At 37.3% G+C, this 16286-nt stretch overlaps 2 protein-coding genes across 2 annotated transcripts; one reads left to right on the top strand and one right to left on the bottom strand.

The window, feature by feature from the left end:
* Window positions 1-80: 80 nt before the first annotated feature.
* Window positions 81-882, top strand: LOC18028667 (uncharacterized protein At4g22160). Its single transcript, XM_006413623.2, has 2 exons — window positions 81-732; window positions 816-882. The coding sequence occupies exons 1-2, from the start codon at window positions 296-298 to the stop codon at window positions 880-882; spliced, it is 504 nt and encodes a 167-aa protein (XP_006413686.2). The 5' UTR covers window positions 81-295.
* Window positions 883-9090: 8208 nt separating this feature from the next.
* On the bottom strand, window positions 9091-10302 carry LOC18028666 (putative F-box protein At4g22170). Its single transcript, XM_024148749.1, is given in 1 exon segment — window positions 9091-10302. A coding segment is annotated over 1 exon segment (1212 nt).
* Between the last annotated feature and the right edge of the window lie 5984 nt (window positions 10303-16286).

The raw sequence follows: 16286 nt of genomic DNA, 5'->3' as shown, positions 1-16286 counted from the left end.
ATGAAAGATTTGAAATCTTTATTGAATAACACCAAACTTTAAAACCTTTTAAATATGATTTACAATCAAAAGAACCAATAACACTTGATTTTAAAACATTATTTAGAATCATTAGTTGAATAATAGTGGATTGTGGTTGGATTTAAATTCTATTAAAAACCATGATTGAATAACACCCCATAGTTTAGTTTAGACTTTAGACTAATCGGATTTTAAAGCTGAAGAATCAAACAAAAACCCATGTTCCACTGTCTCTCTGCCCAATATTTCAAAACGATCACTCACACCACACTTCATGGGTAAGTCGGTGAGACTACGCCGGAGCCAAACCACGGCTGGATCATCTTCGGAGAACAACGGTGACTTGTCGGGTGAAAATGGATCTGATGTTCCTCGTAGCTCCGACTCAGAGACTGAGTCAAACTCGAGCTCCGATTCCGGGACCGAGTTGAATCGGTGGTCTGCCTCAACAACCTCGACGGGGCTGTCGGCGATCATACGAGTCTTGTCCGATTCGCTGCTGAGAACGGAATTGGCGGAGATGGAGATGATCAAGGCTCGTGAGGCAGCGAGGTGGGAAGCGGAGAAAAGAAGGTTGGAAATGGAGGTCGAGTTGACTCAGATGTTGCTTCAGACTAACTCGTCTTTACTCGTCGGAGAAGAGAAGATTTCTCTGGCACGGAGGAAGAGGAAGAGTTCAGCAGTTGAAGACAACGAGTCCTCCGTTACAAGGTGGATTTAACTTTAAAAAAAAAAAAATCATTTTTCATATTTCCGGCGAAAAACAAAAAGTGTCTGTAATAGGATGGATGCAGGGACAAGAATTTAGCTTTATTGTGCTTACTACAACTTAACCTGATCTTCTGGAGCTCATTGACTTGAAAAAAGCAAAAGTCAAATGTCCACAAGAGAGGAACTCATAGAAGATGTACTATGTCTTGTAATACTAATGTGCAGAAAGGATACTTCTTTACCTTGTCTTCCAACTCAAATGGCATAATTTTACAAAAATACAGGCTCTGTTATGAATCAAAATCATAGGTTGTGTTGTTTAGTCCTTTCTTCAACTTGCAATATTCAGTTTTCCATTATACAGTAAAAAAATGTGTCTTATATCCATTGAGAAAGAAGAAGAAGAATTATGTCAAAATGTACATTGCCCTGGTTCCTTCTTTTATTTGTTGTCCAAACATTATTAATTGATACAAGATTGAAATCTCGCTTTGGTTAAAGCATCTCCAACTCCACCTACACTCCTTTATACAAATAATATATAGCTAATTTGTTATCATTAATATAAGGTCACACGTACACACCTTTATACAAATATATCAGCCAATCACAGTTTTCAAAATTCTGTCAAACCGAGTTGTTTGTCTTGAACTTTACTTAGGAGTTATAAAAGTTATCTAGAATTCTTTGCTTGGCTAAGATGTACGCTGGTTTGTTGCTTCCCCTTGGAACCCATTTGAAGAGTATATCTTCAAATTTGTTTTTCCAGAATCTAACCTCTCGAATCCAATTAATTATGCTGAAATCCAAAATGTTGTTGTTGAGAAGATCTACTAGATTTTTGTAATCCCCTTAGAAAAATACTTTCTTATATCCTTTGCTCTAATAACTCTGCATTGCGAAAATGAGTGCTTGAAATTCTCCTTCTAAAGCACGTACTGGTGTGTGATGCTCAGCTTTGCCAGCACCTAAGTATGTGCCCCATTCATCTCTTGATAATCCAACCTGCTTTAGAAAGTCTTGTTCCTCTTGTGAAAGAACCATTGTAAATTTTTGTAACTGCAATCTGAACTTCATATATGACTAAATAACCACACGGAGAAACCAATTTAGACGAGTTGTTGAGCCAATCATGTCAAACAATGTACTGTATGTGGCAAAATAAATTAAATTCTCATTTAATATGTTTATCAGTTTATGTTTTTTCTTATGCACAAATTTCAAAAACGGCAAGCTGTTTGGGTGTTACTGTGTTAGTAAGGGAGATAGACGGCGGAGGTGAGATTCGGGTCGGGCGTGAGACATGGGTATTCGAGGATCCAACGGTGAAAAATGAGTTCGAGAAGATCGTGACTGAATCGAGAGTGTACGGATGTGGATCCAACGGTCGTCGCATTCTAAAAACCGACGGTTGAGATTTGCTGTGTAAACAAATAGTGGTGGTTTCCTTTTTCTCTCATTCTCTTTATTAATGGTAGGAACAATTTAAGATAAATACAGAAAAGGTCCCTATACTTTACACAAATGCTTGAATTGAAAGCATCGTTAGTTGTAAATAGACAAACTAACCCAGGTAAAGAGTCAAACCATGGTTCATTTGATCATAATTGTTTTCGATTGCGGTACTTGAGGGCTATAAATTGAGTATTAGCACACTTTTTAAAAAAAAAAAATTTTGATATCTATAGACGAATCTAATTTTGGACAAAAGGAACAAAAAAAAGAGAGGAATCTAATGGTGTTTGTGCAAGTTGTGTTCATTAATTGAATTTTGATTCCTAAAACAAGAAAGAAAATAATTGGTTTCAAATATATGTATATGTATATTTGTTTTCTTGACGCAAACCAGCTCTGTTATATATGCATTAGCTCCCTCCAAAACAAAACAGAGGACGTTGTTAAAGAAAGCCCTCCAAGAATCTTAGTTCATCTTCCTCAAACAAACAAAAATGTCTGCAGATGATTTTTTACGTGAACATTCACTTAATGAGTTCTACACAATGTTTTCCAGAACCATAAGAGGAAACTTGATCCATCTCCTCCGAGATTTGTATTCGTCCGCCACTCCAGATTCTGAACACTCCCCTACCATTAATCTCGTCTTTGGCTACTTACATTTTTACACTTCCACTAATTCAAAAAAATTCAATAATATCTTCAATTTTTTATTATAATCTTTTTTATTTATTTAGAAATCACTGTGCTTGCAAATGACAATGAGGAAATCAACAGAAATTCCATTTATTGCTTTGGACGTTATGAAGGGGACTTATTAAATCTCGAGAAAATCTCGAGGCACAGGAGATGGAGCAACTTTACAACTTTGATTGTTCGTTTCAACTCAGAAGTGCTAGATTGTTTTTGCCAAGTTTTACAAAGGCATGATTCATTTTCAGTTATGTATTCGTTCTTCAAATTTGTTTTTGTTTTTTTTGTTTTTTCCTTTTTGGGGTTTATATACAACATATTATTTTTTCTCTAATTAACGAACGATGATTGCATGCTAGTTTATTTAGTTAAAAGTGATGTATAGCTAAAGACTAAAAACTACAAATCAAAGCTACAAAATCATCGGATGAGCTCGTGAGAATCTTCGGTGATGCGAATCAGCTTGAGGACGAAAGTTATCGTAAAAATTGTTCAAGCTACGACGGGGAATGAGCCGCTCTGTTTCTTGAAAGTTTATGCGAATTTCTTTCTGGGTTAAAATATGAGGACCTTCCCGTAGACGTTGAGCCTATTCCTAAGGCGTATGTTCAGGTAAAGTTTGATTTTTTGTTCATTCCGATTTTACATCTCAGATTAAGTCTTTTGCTTTATGGCAGGGATTTAATCAGAAAGATGATAGATTATGAACCCACTTTAAAACCTACTCTCTTTGAAACTTCTCTTACTTTCGTTTAAAAGCACATTCCCATTTCAATCTTTAGCCAGATTTTGTTTAGAGGAAGCTTTTTGTTTTTTTTTTCGACATCCAGGTTTCTGAAACTAATTTAGGTTCATATCTTAATTTTTTGACCAAATCTCATATTCTAAAGCTAATTTCTACCATCTTCATTTCTATTTTTCAAGCATTTCTTTGCCGTTTTGATTATATCTGAGTTATCTCTGAATCACGCTCTCTAATGTTGGTAATATCCTGAAATTATAGTAGAAGATTTTAATATTTCGATATTATATATTCACATATCTGATTTGCGCAAATTTGTAGGGTTTTGGATCAAGAATTTCGAAATTATGTATTCGTGATCCACCACCATGAACCACCGGCTTTCCAGCCTCTTGCTCCACCAGTTGCACAACCGCCTCCTGCTCGACCTGTTGCACAACAGCCTCTTTCTCTACCGGTTGCTCAAAATATATGCGCTAATCCTCCACAACATCAATTAACGAACGATGATTGCATGTTAGTTTATTTAGTTAAAAGTGATGTATAGCTAAAGATTAAAAACTACAAATCAAATAGCAGATGTGTTCAAAATGATATGGCTTGAGTGCGATTTTGTTGTGGAATCTAACTGATTTATATAAGTGAAAAAGAAAAGCTCTTTTGGGAGTTAACTTTTTAATATCAAATAGATTGACCTCTACATATAGTAAGATCGTGGGGTTATGTAGGTAAGGGTGTATACTCATTATTGTACAAGAGCCTCATTGCCTTGGTTTCTTCTTTTTTTTTTGTCAAAACATTATTAATTATAATACAAGATTAAAACTTCACTCTGCTTAAAGCATCTCCAACTCCACTTGAAATCTCACTCTAAACTCCATTAATTAATAATGTTTAGACAAAGTTCAAAGTATGTGCAGAAAATTTTGGTTTTGGTTATATCAAGCGTAGAAATCACACAGAAATCACACAGCTTAGTACAAAAGAATAAATAATGAGCTTGTAATGACTGGGCCTGAGATGCCTATATTTAACAGAAAAAAATGATCTATCTATTAATAAAAATACAAGATATCTTTTAACAGAGAGATTTCCCCAGTCTCTATCAATCTGCTATAGAGAATAACCCTAACTCTAACTCTAGTTCCTGGAACGGCGAAGATGGAGCAAACTGAAGGTGGCGATAAGTTTTGCATTACAGGTCAAGGAGTACAAAGGCATTAGCATACGAGCCCATGTCCTTTGGATTGAGGAGAAAACCAAAAATTATAACCAAAAATTATGTTGCTCTATGGTACTTGGAGATTGGTGTGTCTTTTACTCCAAGAAAGGAGATATGACAAAGTATCGAAGGAGGCAATGTGAAAAGGGTTTTCTGTATTTCTCATCAAAGGATTTACAACGATATATATACTGAAACATTTAGACCTACTTTCCTAAACTACTGAGATCACAAGAATATTACAAAGTAAATAGCGTAAGTGATACTAGCCGTAACAACAAGATACCTCGTGGAATCATATCCCAGAAACTTCAGATCGTTGGTGTGACATGGTTTACAAGGATTCGATCTCTCTGAAGAGATTCCACTACGAATCTTTCAGCGAGGTCTTAATGTGGAATTCTTGTTTAAGTCGCCAGTTTCGACAAGACTTGTAGTTAGAGTATGACCGAAAATGTACTCAAGGTTGAGAAAATGTGGAGATCAAGGTCTAGAACTTGGTTCAGGATTCATGAACCAACTGATTGATTCTTTGGGCGAAGACGAGGCAATGCTTTTGGATCAAGGCATAACTGTGCTCGCCAATGACACTGATCGATTCGTTAGAAATGCCATCTATTTCAGTGTTTGTCATAGAATGATCACAAATGATCTCTTTCTTTTTAATCTCGAGACAAAAAGACGGAGCCGGTTCACATATTTGATTGGTCATTAGTTCAGTTCTCTAGCGCTCGACGGTGCTTCCCAAGTTTTAGGCAAACATGATTGATCTCAACTATGTTTTCCTCTTCAACATATGTTTTTGTTGTTGTTGTTGTTGTTTTACTCTAATTATTGACGATAACGTGCTACATTTTTTAGTTGAGATCCATACTTCCAGATAACAGTAAGGATCGTAGCTGTATTGAGATTTGTCTGAATTTTTTTTCCTAAATAATAAAGCAAATGGCTAGCTGTTAAAAGAAGCATGGAAAGAAAATTAACAGTTTCAAATTAAATAGAATTAAATAGGTAAAGTATAACCGCAAATAATATAAGATGAAGACAAATTGAACATAAATAACCAGCTTCTACTTTAGACCTCCCATGTGTGCAGAAAGAGTAACATAATTAAGTGAAGAAAAAAAGTCACTATATATATTTTCTTCTTAACAATAAAAACAGTATATTTACACAAAATCATAGAAACTTGTTTCCTAACCGGAGAGAATGCTCATCAGTCATCACCTGATAGACTGCTCACTCTCACGTCAAATATTATGTTGTCATCGTCCAAACTCCTTGTTTTCAGCCGTAAGAATTGTCTTGCTTCTTACCATGCTAATTTAGTAAAAATGAGTCATTTAGGCAAGATGCAACAACTTGAGCCATAGAACCGAATTTAGATAAAAATAAAACTAAACGGACTATACTCACCAATTCTAAACCTTTTTCCGATAATACTTGCGAGTATCCGAGTTTGGTTCGTGTTTACTAAGATTTATCCGAATTACTAACTACCACAACAATCAATCCGAACGGTGGTGTGGTTATGGACTCTCTCAATGAATAACAACAAGTCTATTATATTACTTTTTAACCTATGAAAGATTTTTTTTTTTGGACAACAACCTATGAAAGATAGTAAGAGCAAATAAGAGAGATGTACAGTTGATGAGAAATTTTGCCTTCACGTCTTTTAGAACTTTATAATATATATCCCCAACTTACAATAAATTACATTAACTTGAAATCTAAAATGCTAGATTAAAAGAATTTGAAAATGGCTTAAAACTAGTTTGGTCTCTCAGCCATTTTGTTTCTCATGTGTAGGGCTAGAACGTTGGCAATCAGCTAAGCCAAAATAAAAAAAAGTTACTTTACTAAATAAGAACAGTTGAATTAAATGATTCATCTGTGACACAATTATTAATTATACATGTCACGAATTATAAGATTTGAATAAGAAGAGTTAAATTTGATTTTGACCCATTTCGGTCTCTAATGATTGAGGGCCCATTTTGTTTTGTTTCTTTTGGTTTCTAATTTTGAGTTTTCTATGGCAGATATTCCAATGGGCTGGTTATTCTTTTCTAACCAGATTAGTGTTGTTAAATCATTATCATGAACTTTCTGTTCTTAGTAACTTGGTATCAATTTGGTACAAGTTAGGTACGTTCTAGTTAAATCACCACGTAAACACTAAACTTTGAAAAAGATATACAACCAAATCATGAAAGCGAACTCCAGAAGGTAGAGTTTTACAGATTTTGCTTAGCAATTGTAAGTTTTTCAAGGTAATCAAAATTTTCTGAATATATTCTTATTATATAAAGTAGTGTGTTGATATTCTATATAGTATAAAGGTAGATTCTTATCACTGATATTTCAAGATACATATAATTTTTTTTCCTTAAATTTTCTTCTCTTCTAATATAATTTTTTCTTACTGTTTTTCTTCGTTACATCGATTACTGATAAGTTAATATCTTCGTTATATCGATTACTGTTTTTTTCCGTTATATTTACTGAAACTGAAAATGTTTTTGCGACAAACATTAACTAAAATTTTTAATAAATGTCAGTAATATGGATGTTTAAATAATGGTTTTCCTTACGTCATAAAATAATGGATGTAGAAGTGTATTTTGCAAATTTTTACTTTCAAAATCAACAAATCTCCGTAAAGGCGTAAATGTTTCATGCAAAAATAAGATATTGTTAAGGCCACTGTCAAACTTACCTGCAAATAATAAATATGATCATTGTTTTAACATTAATAATAATTCTCAAATCCTAAACATTAAATAATAATTGGTCAAAATTTTATCGGAAATTTCTGACAGATTTCCTACCACCAGACTGCCCGTTTTTAGTCGAAAATGGTAAAAAAACATACTAAATCAATTTTGAACATGTGTTTTTAAAAATCATCAGAAATCCATTAGAAATTTCTGATGAATATTTGACAGATACAAACATTTTTGATGGATTTTCGAAGGCAATGCGATGAATAAAGGCTTGGAAACATCGAAATTGAATTTATTTTTTTGATAATTATGATTGTTATGATGATATTAGTTATTATAAAGGAGTTAGATGTTATTTTATCTCAAAATTATATTGTTTTCATCATTTAACTAAATATATATATCAAACCCTAAAATATAATCTTAAGTTTTATATATCTTTAAGAAGGTTATATGTTGGTCATTAATAAATTTTAAAATTCATCATAACTTTTGTTTTATGTTGATTCATAAAGGAAATGTTGTTATATGAATCTAATCATGTAATTTAAAGACTAATCTCTTTAAATTTTGTAATTTTTCATACCTTAATCATTAGTCTGTCGAAAATGGGTAAAAAATGGCTTATATATAGATATTCTAAATTTTTCTAAGTGTAAACAGAATTGTAGATCCATATGAACATAAATTGATGTATTTTTTATATCTAGATGTTTTACGACAGATTTCAGACGGCCTAAATAAAATACATCATTTTTTGTTAAGAGTGTAAAACTTTAGGAACATGTGTTATATTCATTAGAAAGCATCTAGATATAAACAATACAGCAATTTATGTTCATATAGCAACATATTTGTAAATTTTTCAAGTCGTTTTTGTTATGTTCACAATAGCAACATTTTTCAAGTCATTTTGTAAATTTTCATCTTCTGCATGCGCTTCCTATATAGTATAGTACTCTTTCTTATCTTATATGGACATGATCATGATCATCTCAACAGTTGTTTTAATTAAATGTTACGAGGTAACCATGATTATCCAAATACATAAATTATGTTGAAGTAGATACTGTTGGCCAAATATTATTACATGCTCAAGTATCGTAGTTGTAAGAGCATTTCCATTAGTGTTATTCACTCATAGATTTCTTAGGAATAGTTTAGTATTTTTTTTAGAGAGAAAAAAAAATTAAAACATTAAAAACAAAAAAAATATCCAACCAATCGCAGCCTTCCACCTGGCGTAAGAGACAGTCTCTTTATCTCTTATATAAGGAGCGATCCATCAAAATTTTAGAGAAATATCTAGGTTTTTGTGCCAAAATCTGAGTAAAAGACCCTAATAGAGATGCTCTAAGATCTTACCTTGTTTCAAAAAGCAATTTTCTTTCCGTGACTAAAAGTAGTGGAAAGTGGAAACACGTTTCTTTCAAACTCAGTAAGTCATGATCACTATAAATTAGTGAAAAACACATTTGATAAAAAGAGATAAAAAAACATTTTTGAGATCAACAACATCATGTACATGTATGAGTGAAACTTGGTAAAAACCATCGAGCTCTAGAGGATTGAACTGAAGAGCTATCAAATTTGTGCAGCGACTCCGTCTTCCTTGTCACGAGACTGAAGAGAAAGGTATCGTTTGCGTTGTTCTCATGATCAATAACACTGAAGTAGATGGAATTTCGTATCAGTCCATTAGTTTCGTTGGCGAGGACAGTGATTCCTTGATCCAAAAGCATTGACTCTCCATCTCCCAAAGAATAAATCCGATCGCGATTTTCCACGAATCCTGATGATGAAACGACCTTGAAAACCCGGAAGGACCATTTTCTAGATATCGGTCTCAAAAGTTGCTCAACCTTGAGAACGTCTCCTGTTACTGTGACTACAAGTTTTGTGGCAAAAAGGCGCCAATGATTACTTGGTTTACGAAGTTGCCGACCATGGCAAAACATCTCCACAGAAACACTACGTCGAAAGGTTTCTTGTGGAGTCTCTCCAGAAAAATCGAAGATTCTAAAATCACGAGCACGGTAGCTTAAAAAGTAAAGCTTGTGATCCTTGTAAACCAAGTCACAACACTCTGAAACTACCGGAATTTGATTCCACGAGTTAGCTCCTTTCTTGGAATAAACCACACATCATCTTCCAAGTCCCCACGAAACTACATGATCTTTGGTTTTCTCGTCAATCCAAAACACAGCGGATCGTAAGTGCATACCACGATACTCCTCTCCGTCGTGACTTGTAACGAGGAACCGATCATCTTTGGTTCGTTGAATCTTTGTCGTTCCGATCTGTGACTCCATAGGAGGTAGATTGATCCGCTCGTTGGTAAAGAGATTCACAATGTAGAGATTACGCAGGTTATTTTGCATCAAGAGCCAACTTTCACAGGTTGCTATACAAATACTTTTTGCGAATTCCAAACCAAGATCTTGCGTTCTATAAAGTTTGTCTCTCTCCTCGGGATTGAACAACGTGCAAGAGGAACTGTTGTTGTTTTCGTTGTCTTCGGGGAAGAGAATCAGCCAAGGGATCAGATTATTCTTGGGCACGCATTGTCTCCAAGCAGAGTGCCATGACGAACATACGGATTTAGCTCGTTGGAAATTAGCAAAACTGAGGCGTTCGAAAACCGAATTTAACAGATCTAGAGGGAGATCTGACCAGGATTTGAGACGCTCATGAGAATTAGGGTTATGCTTCTGCTCTGTCTCCTCCATGGCAAATTGAGAGAGAGAGATTTGATTATAAAAGCGAGACGGTTTAATTGTTTTCTCTTACCCTCAGAAGTTCCGTATTTATGACACAACTAGACCGTCTTACTCGAACCTAACTAAACTAGGAAGCATTGGTAATGACGCGTCAGGTTATATATGGGCTTCATCGGCCCAGTCAACCAGTGTATTATGTTTTGCTTTTGCATAAAAAAACGTAAAAATGAGAAAAGCGTTTACAGGTTTTTAGGAGTTCGTTCAAATAATATAGTTTTTTAATTAGAATTGTTGTGATTACCCATCACACTTTTTATGTTGACCCGAATTACTTCAACTCCAAGTTGTTTTATCTCATCCACAATTATGTCAATTACTGTTCAAAATTTTGCTAAGCGTTAATCAAATAGTCGGATAACTATTAACTTCTAACACTAAATCAATAAATCGGAAATTATATGGGATTCATCGAGAATTTTTGTCTTATGAATTTTATCTAACTTTATTGTTAATATATTACATAGAGTAACTAAACGCGAAAAATAAGGATTTGGTGTAGTGGCTGTGGCATTTTATTTGGCTTTAGTGTCATAGATTCAAATGTTTTTTTAAGTTTTAGTTTAAATGAAGAGTAAAATAGGCTAAATAGTTTTTACATCGTTTGTGGTGTGCTGTGTACGTACACCGCATAATATGTTATATGTAAATATAGAAATATTCCTTTTGTATACACCTAGGTCTTCTTGTATTAGCTACAATCAAGGATTCATATTTTCTACACAACGTCGACGTTTGCAAACTGAGTCTGAATTGCTGAATTACTAGGGTTTATTTTTGGAAGGTACCGATCGCTTGGTAAGGTATTTTCTAATACATTAAAAGGTGGTCTAAAAAGAAAAACTTGTTTTTGTTGTGAAAACTTAGAAACTTTATTAATCACTGGAATGTATATATAGAGTACATAGGGAATCTAGGTTAAGTACAATGCCCTGATGGGCCTAATGGGCCGGTATAAGAGTCCATATGTGATATGTGTTATAACACTCCCCCTTGGACGAGTGAACCGGGTCAGCTACTCAATCGGGATCTCGATAATGCGCTGGGGAATGTTGCCTCATTAAAACCTTACCAGGAAAAACCCAGTGAGACAAAACCATGGTGAAGGAAAAAGAGTACAACACGCATTACTCCCCCTGATTGTAGCATCACTGCAGATCTCTAAGTCTATACATTCCTATCTGTTTGACGAGCTTCCGGTGTGTTGAAGTAGGCAATGATTTGGTGAAGAGGTCAGCTGAATTCTCACTGGATCGGACCTGCTGAACGCTGAGAGTGCCGTCCTTCTGCCAGTCTGAGGTTGAGAAGAACTTCGGTAGAATGTGCTTCGTCCGATCTCCTTTGATATATCATTCCTTGAGCTGAGCTATGCATGCCGCGTTGTCTTCATACATCACCGTGGGCTGTGTGTCTTCGTCCATACCACAATCTCTGCGGATGTGCTGAGTCATGGAGCGCAGCCAGACGCATTCCCTACTAGCCTCATGAATGGCTAGGATTTCAGCATGGTTTGATGAAGTGGCAGTGAGTGTCTGCTTCATTGATCTCCAAGAGATGGCTGTTCCTCCATGCGTAAAAACGTAGCCAGTTTGAGACTTAGCAGTGTGCGGATCTGATAGATATCCTGCATCGGCGAAGCCGACTAACCCATCTTTATTTTGGTTAGTATAGAAGAGTCCTAAGTCTTGAGTACCTCGAAGGTATCTTAGGAGATGTTTTATACCGTTCCAGTGCCTCTGAGTTGGAGATGAACTATATCGAGCGAGGAGGTTCACGGTGAAACATATGTCTGGTCTAGTGTGACTAGCCAGGTACATTAACGCTCCTACAGCACTGAGGTATGGCTTTTCAGGACCAAGGATTTCTTCATCATCCTTTTTGGGACCAAGAGGGTCATCACTTAAGCTTCTAACTACCATTGGGCTGGTCAATGGGTGAGCTTGGTCCATATTAAATCGCTTGAGTACCTTTTCGATATAAGCCGATTGATGCACAAGGATTCCTCCTTTGATGTACTCAAGTTGTAATCCCAAACAGTATTTTGTTTTGCCTAGGTCTTTCATTTCGAATTCTGCTTTTAAGCAGTCGACTGTTTGGGAGATCTCACCAGATGTTCCGAGGATGTTTAGATCATCCACGTATACTGCTATGATTACAAATCCTTTGTTTGAGTACTTCTTGATGAAGATGCATGAACTGATGGGGTCAATTTTTGTAGCCTTCTTTGATGAGGTAATCGCTGAGGCGGTTGTACCACATACGCCCACTTTGTTTCAGTCCATACAAGGATTTGTTCAGCCTGATGCAGTATTGATCTCGAGATGCATTTTTGTCTTTTAGTTCAATGCCATCTGGGAGTCTCATATATATTTCGTTGTCCAGGGGCCCATAGAGATATGCGGTTATAACATCCATTAACCGCAGATCAAGATTTTCTCTTATGGCCAGACTTATGAGGAATCGAAATGTTGTTGCATCCACCATTGGAGAATAAGTCTCCTCATAATCGATTCCGGGTCTCTGTGAGAATCCTTGTGCTACAAGCCGTGCTTTGTATCGAACGACTTCACCGAGTTCGTTCCTTTTGCGCACAAAGACCCATTTGTGGCCCACTGGCTTGATGTGTGATGGGGTCCGGATGATCGGACCGAACACGTTTCTGAGTTTGAGACTCTTTAACTCCACGTTTATGGCTTCTTTCCATTTTAGCCAATCTGTTCGATGTGTACACTGTGTTATTGACGTGGGTTCTAGATCCTCTTGCGTGAGCGCAACATCAAGTGCTACTTTGTATGCAAAGAGTGCATTTAAGTCGACTTCTTTTCGATTCCATTGTATTCCGGACATATTGTAATTGATGGAGATCTCATTGTTATCTTCTGAACCTGGAGATTCGGCGTCCCGAACTTCCATTGAGGGTTCATTAGATTGAGTCTCAGCCGCGGCTATGTCTGATATTGCAGGAATCCCGGTTTCGGTTATTGCACCTTTCTTTGATTTCCGGGGATTCTTATCTTTGGAACCGAGAGGTCTGCCCCGTTTGAGACGTGGTGCAGACTCTGTAGCAACTTGGGTCTGTCCCGTTGGGACAGCTATTCGTACTGGTGCATTACAAGCTGGGATGTACGATTTGGTTACTTTGGTCGGGTCAGCAAAGGAATCTGGCAATTGATTAGCTAGCTTTTGATAATGAATAATCTTTTGGATCTCTGAATCACATTCTAGAGTCCGAGGATCTTGCCAATTTAATGATGTTTGATTCCATGAAAGATCTTTGACTAGCTTGTTTGTCTCACCACCTAAAGAGGGATATACCGATTCATCGAATTGGCAATCCGCATATCTGGCCTTGAAGAGATCTCCAGTGGTTGGCTCGAGATATCTTATGATAGTGGGAGAGTCAAAACCAACATATATTCCCATCCTTCTTTGAGGTCCCATTTTGGTTCGATGTGGTGGAGCAATGGGTACATATACTGAACACCCAAATGTTTTGAGATGGGAGATGTCTGGCTCATGACCCGAGAGTAGTTAGGATGGGGAATATTTGTGTTCACTAGATGGCCGGATGCGTATGAGTTCAGCAGCATGTAATACTGCATGTCCCCATGCTGAGGCCGGGAGCTTTGATCTCATGAGTAATGGTCGGGCTATCCATTGAATGCGTTTAATGAATGATTCAGCCAATCCATTTTGAGTATGGACATGTGCTACAGGATGTTCCACGGTTACCCCTATGGCCATACAGTAGTCATTAAACGCTTGTGAGGTAAATTCACCAGCATTGTCAAGGCGGATAGTCTTTAGTGGGAAGTCAGGGAAATGGGCCCGCAATTTTATGATTTGGGCCAAGAACCTAGCGAAGGCTTGGTTCCGAGAGGACAAGAGACAAACATATGACCAACGGGTCGATGCGTCTATAAGGACCATGAAGTACCGGAATGGTCCGGAAGATGGATGTATAGGTCCACAGATATCGCCCTGGATTCTTTCTAGGAAATGAAGTGTTTGTTTAGAGATTTTAACTGGTGAAGGCCGAGTGATCAATTTACCTTGAGAACAAGCTGTGCTCATGAGGTGTTGAGGATAAGCTCGGTTTTCTTTGAGGGTATGCCCTTGAGAGTTTTGAATTAGTTTACGCATCATATTTGCACCGGGATGACCGAGCCGGTCGTGCCAAATAGTATAATCAGTAAACCAGGCTTTGAGAGTGGTATTAGCTTCAATCATACTGACTTTAGCATGGTAAAGTCCAGTAGAGAGCGCGGGTATGGTTTCGAGGATTTGTTTATGGCCGTCTACGGTTTTAGTGACTAGGAGGGATTCTTTGTTCCCTTGACCTTGGGTTTCTATGTGGAAACCATTCTGTCTTATATCCTTGAAGCTCAGAAGATTTCTCTTCGAACTAGGAGATATAGAGTATCTGGTATTTCAAGTTGTGTGCCATTTGATAGCAACACATAGGCATGGCCATATCCTTCGATAAGGTTTGAGGGACCCGCGATGGTGCTAATATTTGCGGTTTGATAGGTTAGGTTTATGAAGTAACTTTTGTTTCTTAAGATAGTGTGGCTGGATCCACTATCTACGACTATGGTTTCCATTTGCTGGTGTGCTTTATTATGAATAGAAGATAGAATTCAGTATTGAGGAATTCAGAAAATGTGATAAATCATAAAATAAAGCAGTGTCTGAGAATAAAGGCAAATGGAAAAAAATGAAACAAATCCCAAAATGAAAAAAATAAAGAACAAAATCAAATTGTATCAGAGTTTCAGATGATTGAATTAATCGAGGAGATCAGCTGTTTCATAGTCCATGGGGTCGGTCTGCTCGTTTGTGGTGTTCTCATCATCAAGGAGGTCGTCACCTTCCAGGTTAGCAGCATCGACTGGCTGAGTCATGTTGGCTTCAGCAGGAGCTTTTCCGTACTTCTGGTATAGATCGCAGTGGATCTTGGGGGTGCGACATTGCTTTGTTGGGTGGTTGAACATCCCACATCTGGTACAAGCAGAGTGATCGGGGTTGGTGTGGCGGGTCGGCTTGGTGATGCCTCGACCACGACCAGGACCATAACTGAGGTTAGGTCGGTTGCCACGACCATGTCCGCGTCCACGTCTTCCACGTCCATGTCCTCGGCCATTACCACGTCCATTACCACGTCCACGGCGGTGATCTGAGGATCTATCGGGTTGAACATGGTAGGACTCTTGACGAGAAGCTGGGACAAGAGCCGATCCCGGGGGCCTCATAGCGCTGTTCCTCATAAGCAGCTGGTTATTCTTCTCAGCGAGGAGAAGACAGGACAACAAGTCTTCGTACAATGTGTGTTTCATTGCACGGTATTGTTGTTGGAGCACAACATTCTCTGTGCTGAATGTGGATAATGTTTTCTCGAGGAGATCATTATCTGTCACATCCTCGCCACAGAGTTTCCGGATGGCAACAATACGAAAGAGTTCGTTGTTGTAATCATCTACGGATTTGTAGTCCTGGAACCGAAGGTTCTTCCAGTCGAAATCTGCCTGAGGCAACTGGACCATTTTCTGATGGTCATATCGCTTTTTCAGCGCTTGCCACAATTCAAGTGGATTCTCAAGAGTGAGATATTGCTGCTTAAGGCTCGGGGCCAGATGATGGCGTATGTGACATATCGCCTGAGACTGTCCCTTACGGGATGCGGTGTTACCGTCGGTAATACACGCATCGAGTTCTTTCGATGCGAGGAACAAGCGCATGTCTAGGGCCCACTCGAGGTAGTTATCCCCGGAGACGTGAAGGGCCTCGAATTCACATTTCTGAATGTTTGACATCTGAAACATGAGATTGATTTTGTTAGGGATTGTTTTGAGAAAATTTTGAATGCTGATGATGAAACTTTCTATTTTGAGAATATTTCTATTTTAGGAAAGTTTTTAAATTTGGAAAGTTTCTAA

Source organism: Eutrema salsugineum, unplaced genomic scaffold, assembly GCF_000478725.1.
Source record: "Eutrema salsugineum unplaced genomic scaffold, Eutsalg1_0 scaffold_1, whole genome shotgun sequence".
Taxonomy (NCBI): domain Eukaryota; kingdom Viridiplantae; phylum Streptophyta; class Magnoliopsida; order Brassicales; family Brassicaceae; genus Eutrema; species Eutrema salsugineum.
Note: the sequence above shows the minus strand (reverse complement) of the source record. Positions and strands in the feature narration are given on the sequence as shown.

Coding starts and splice junctions, on each gene's coding strand:
- LOC18028667 (XM_006413623.2), top strand. CDS start 296: ATGGGTAAGTCGGTGAGACTACGCCGGAGCCAAACCACGGCTGGATCA. Junction 733..815: donor AACGAGTCCTCCGTTACAAG/GTGGATTTAACT, acceptor GGATGGATGCAG/GGACAAGAATTTAGCTTTAT.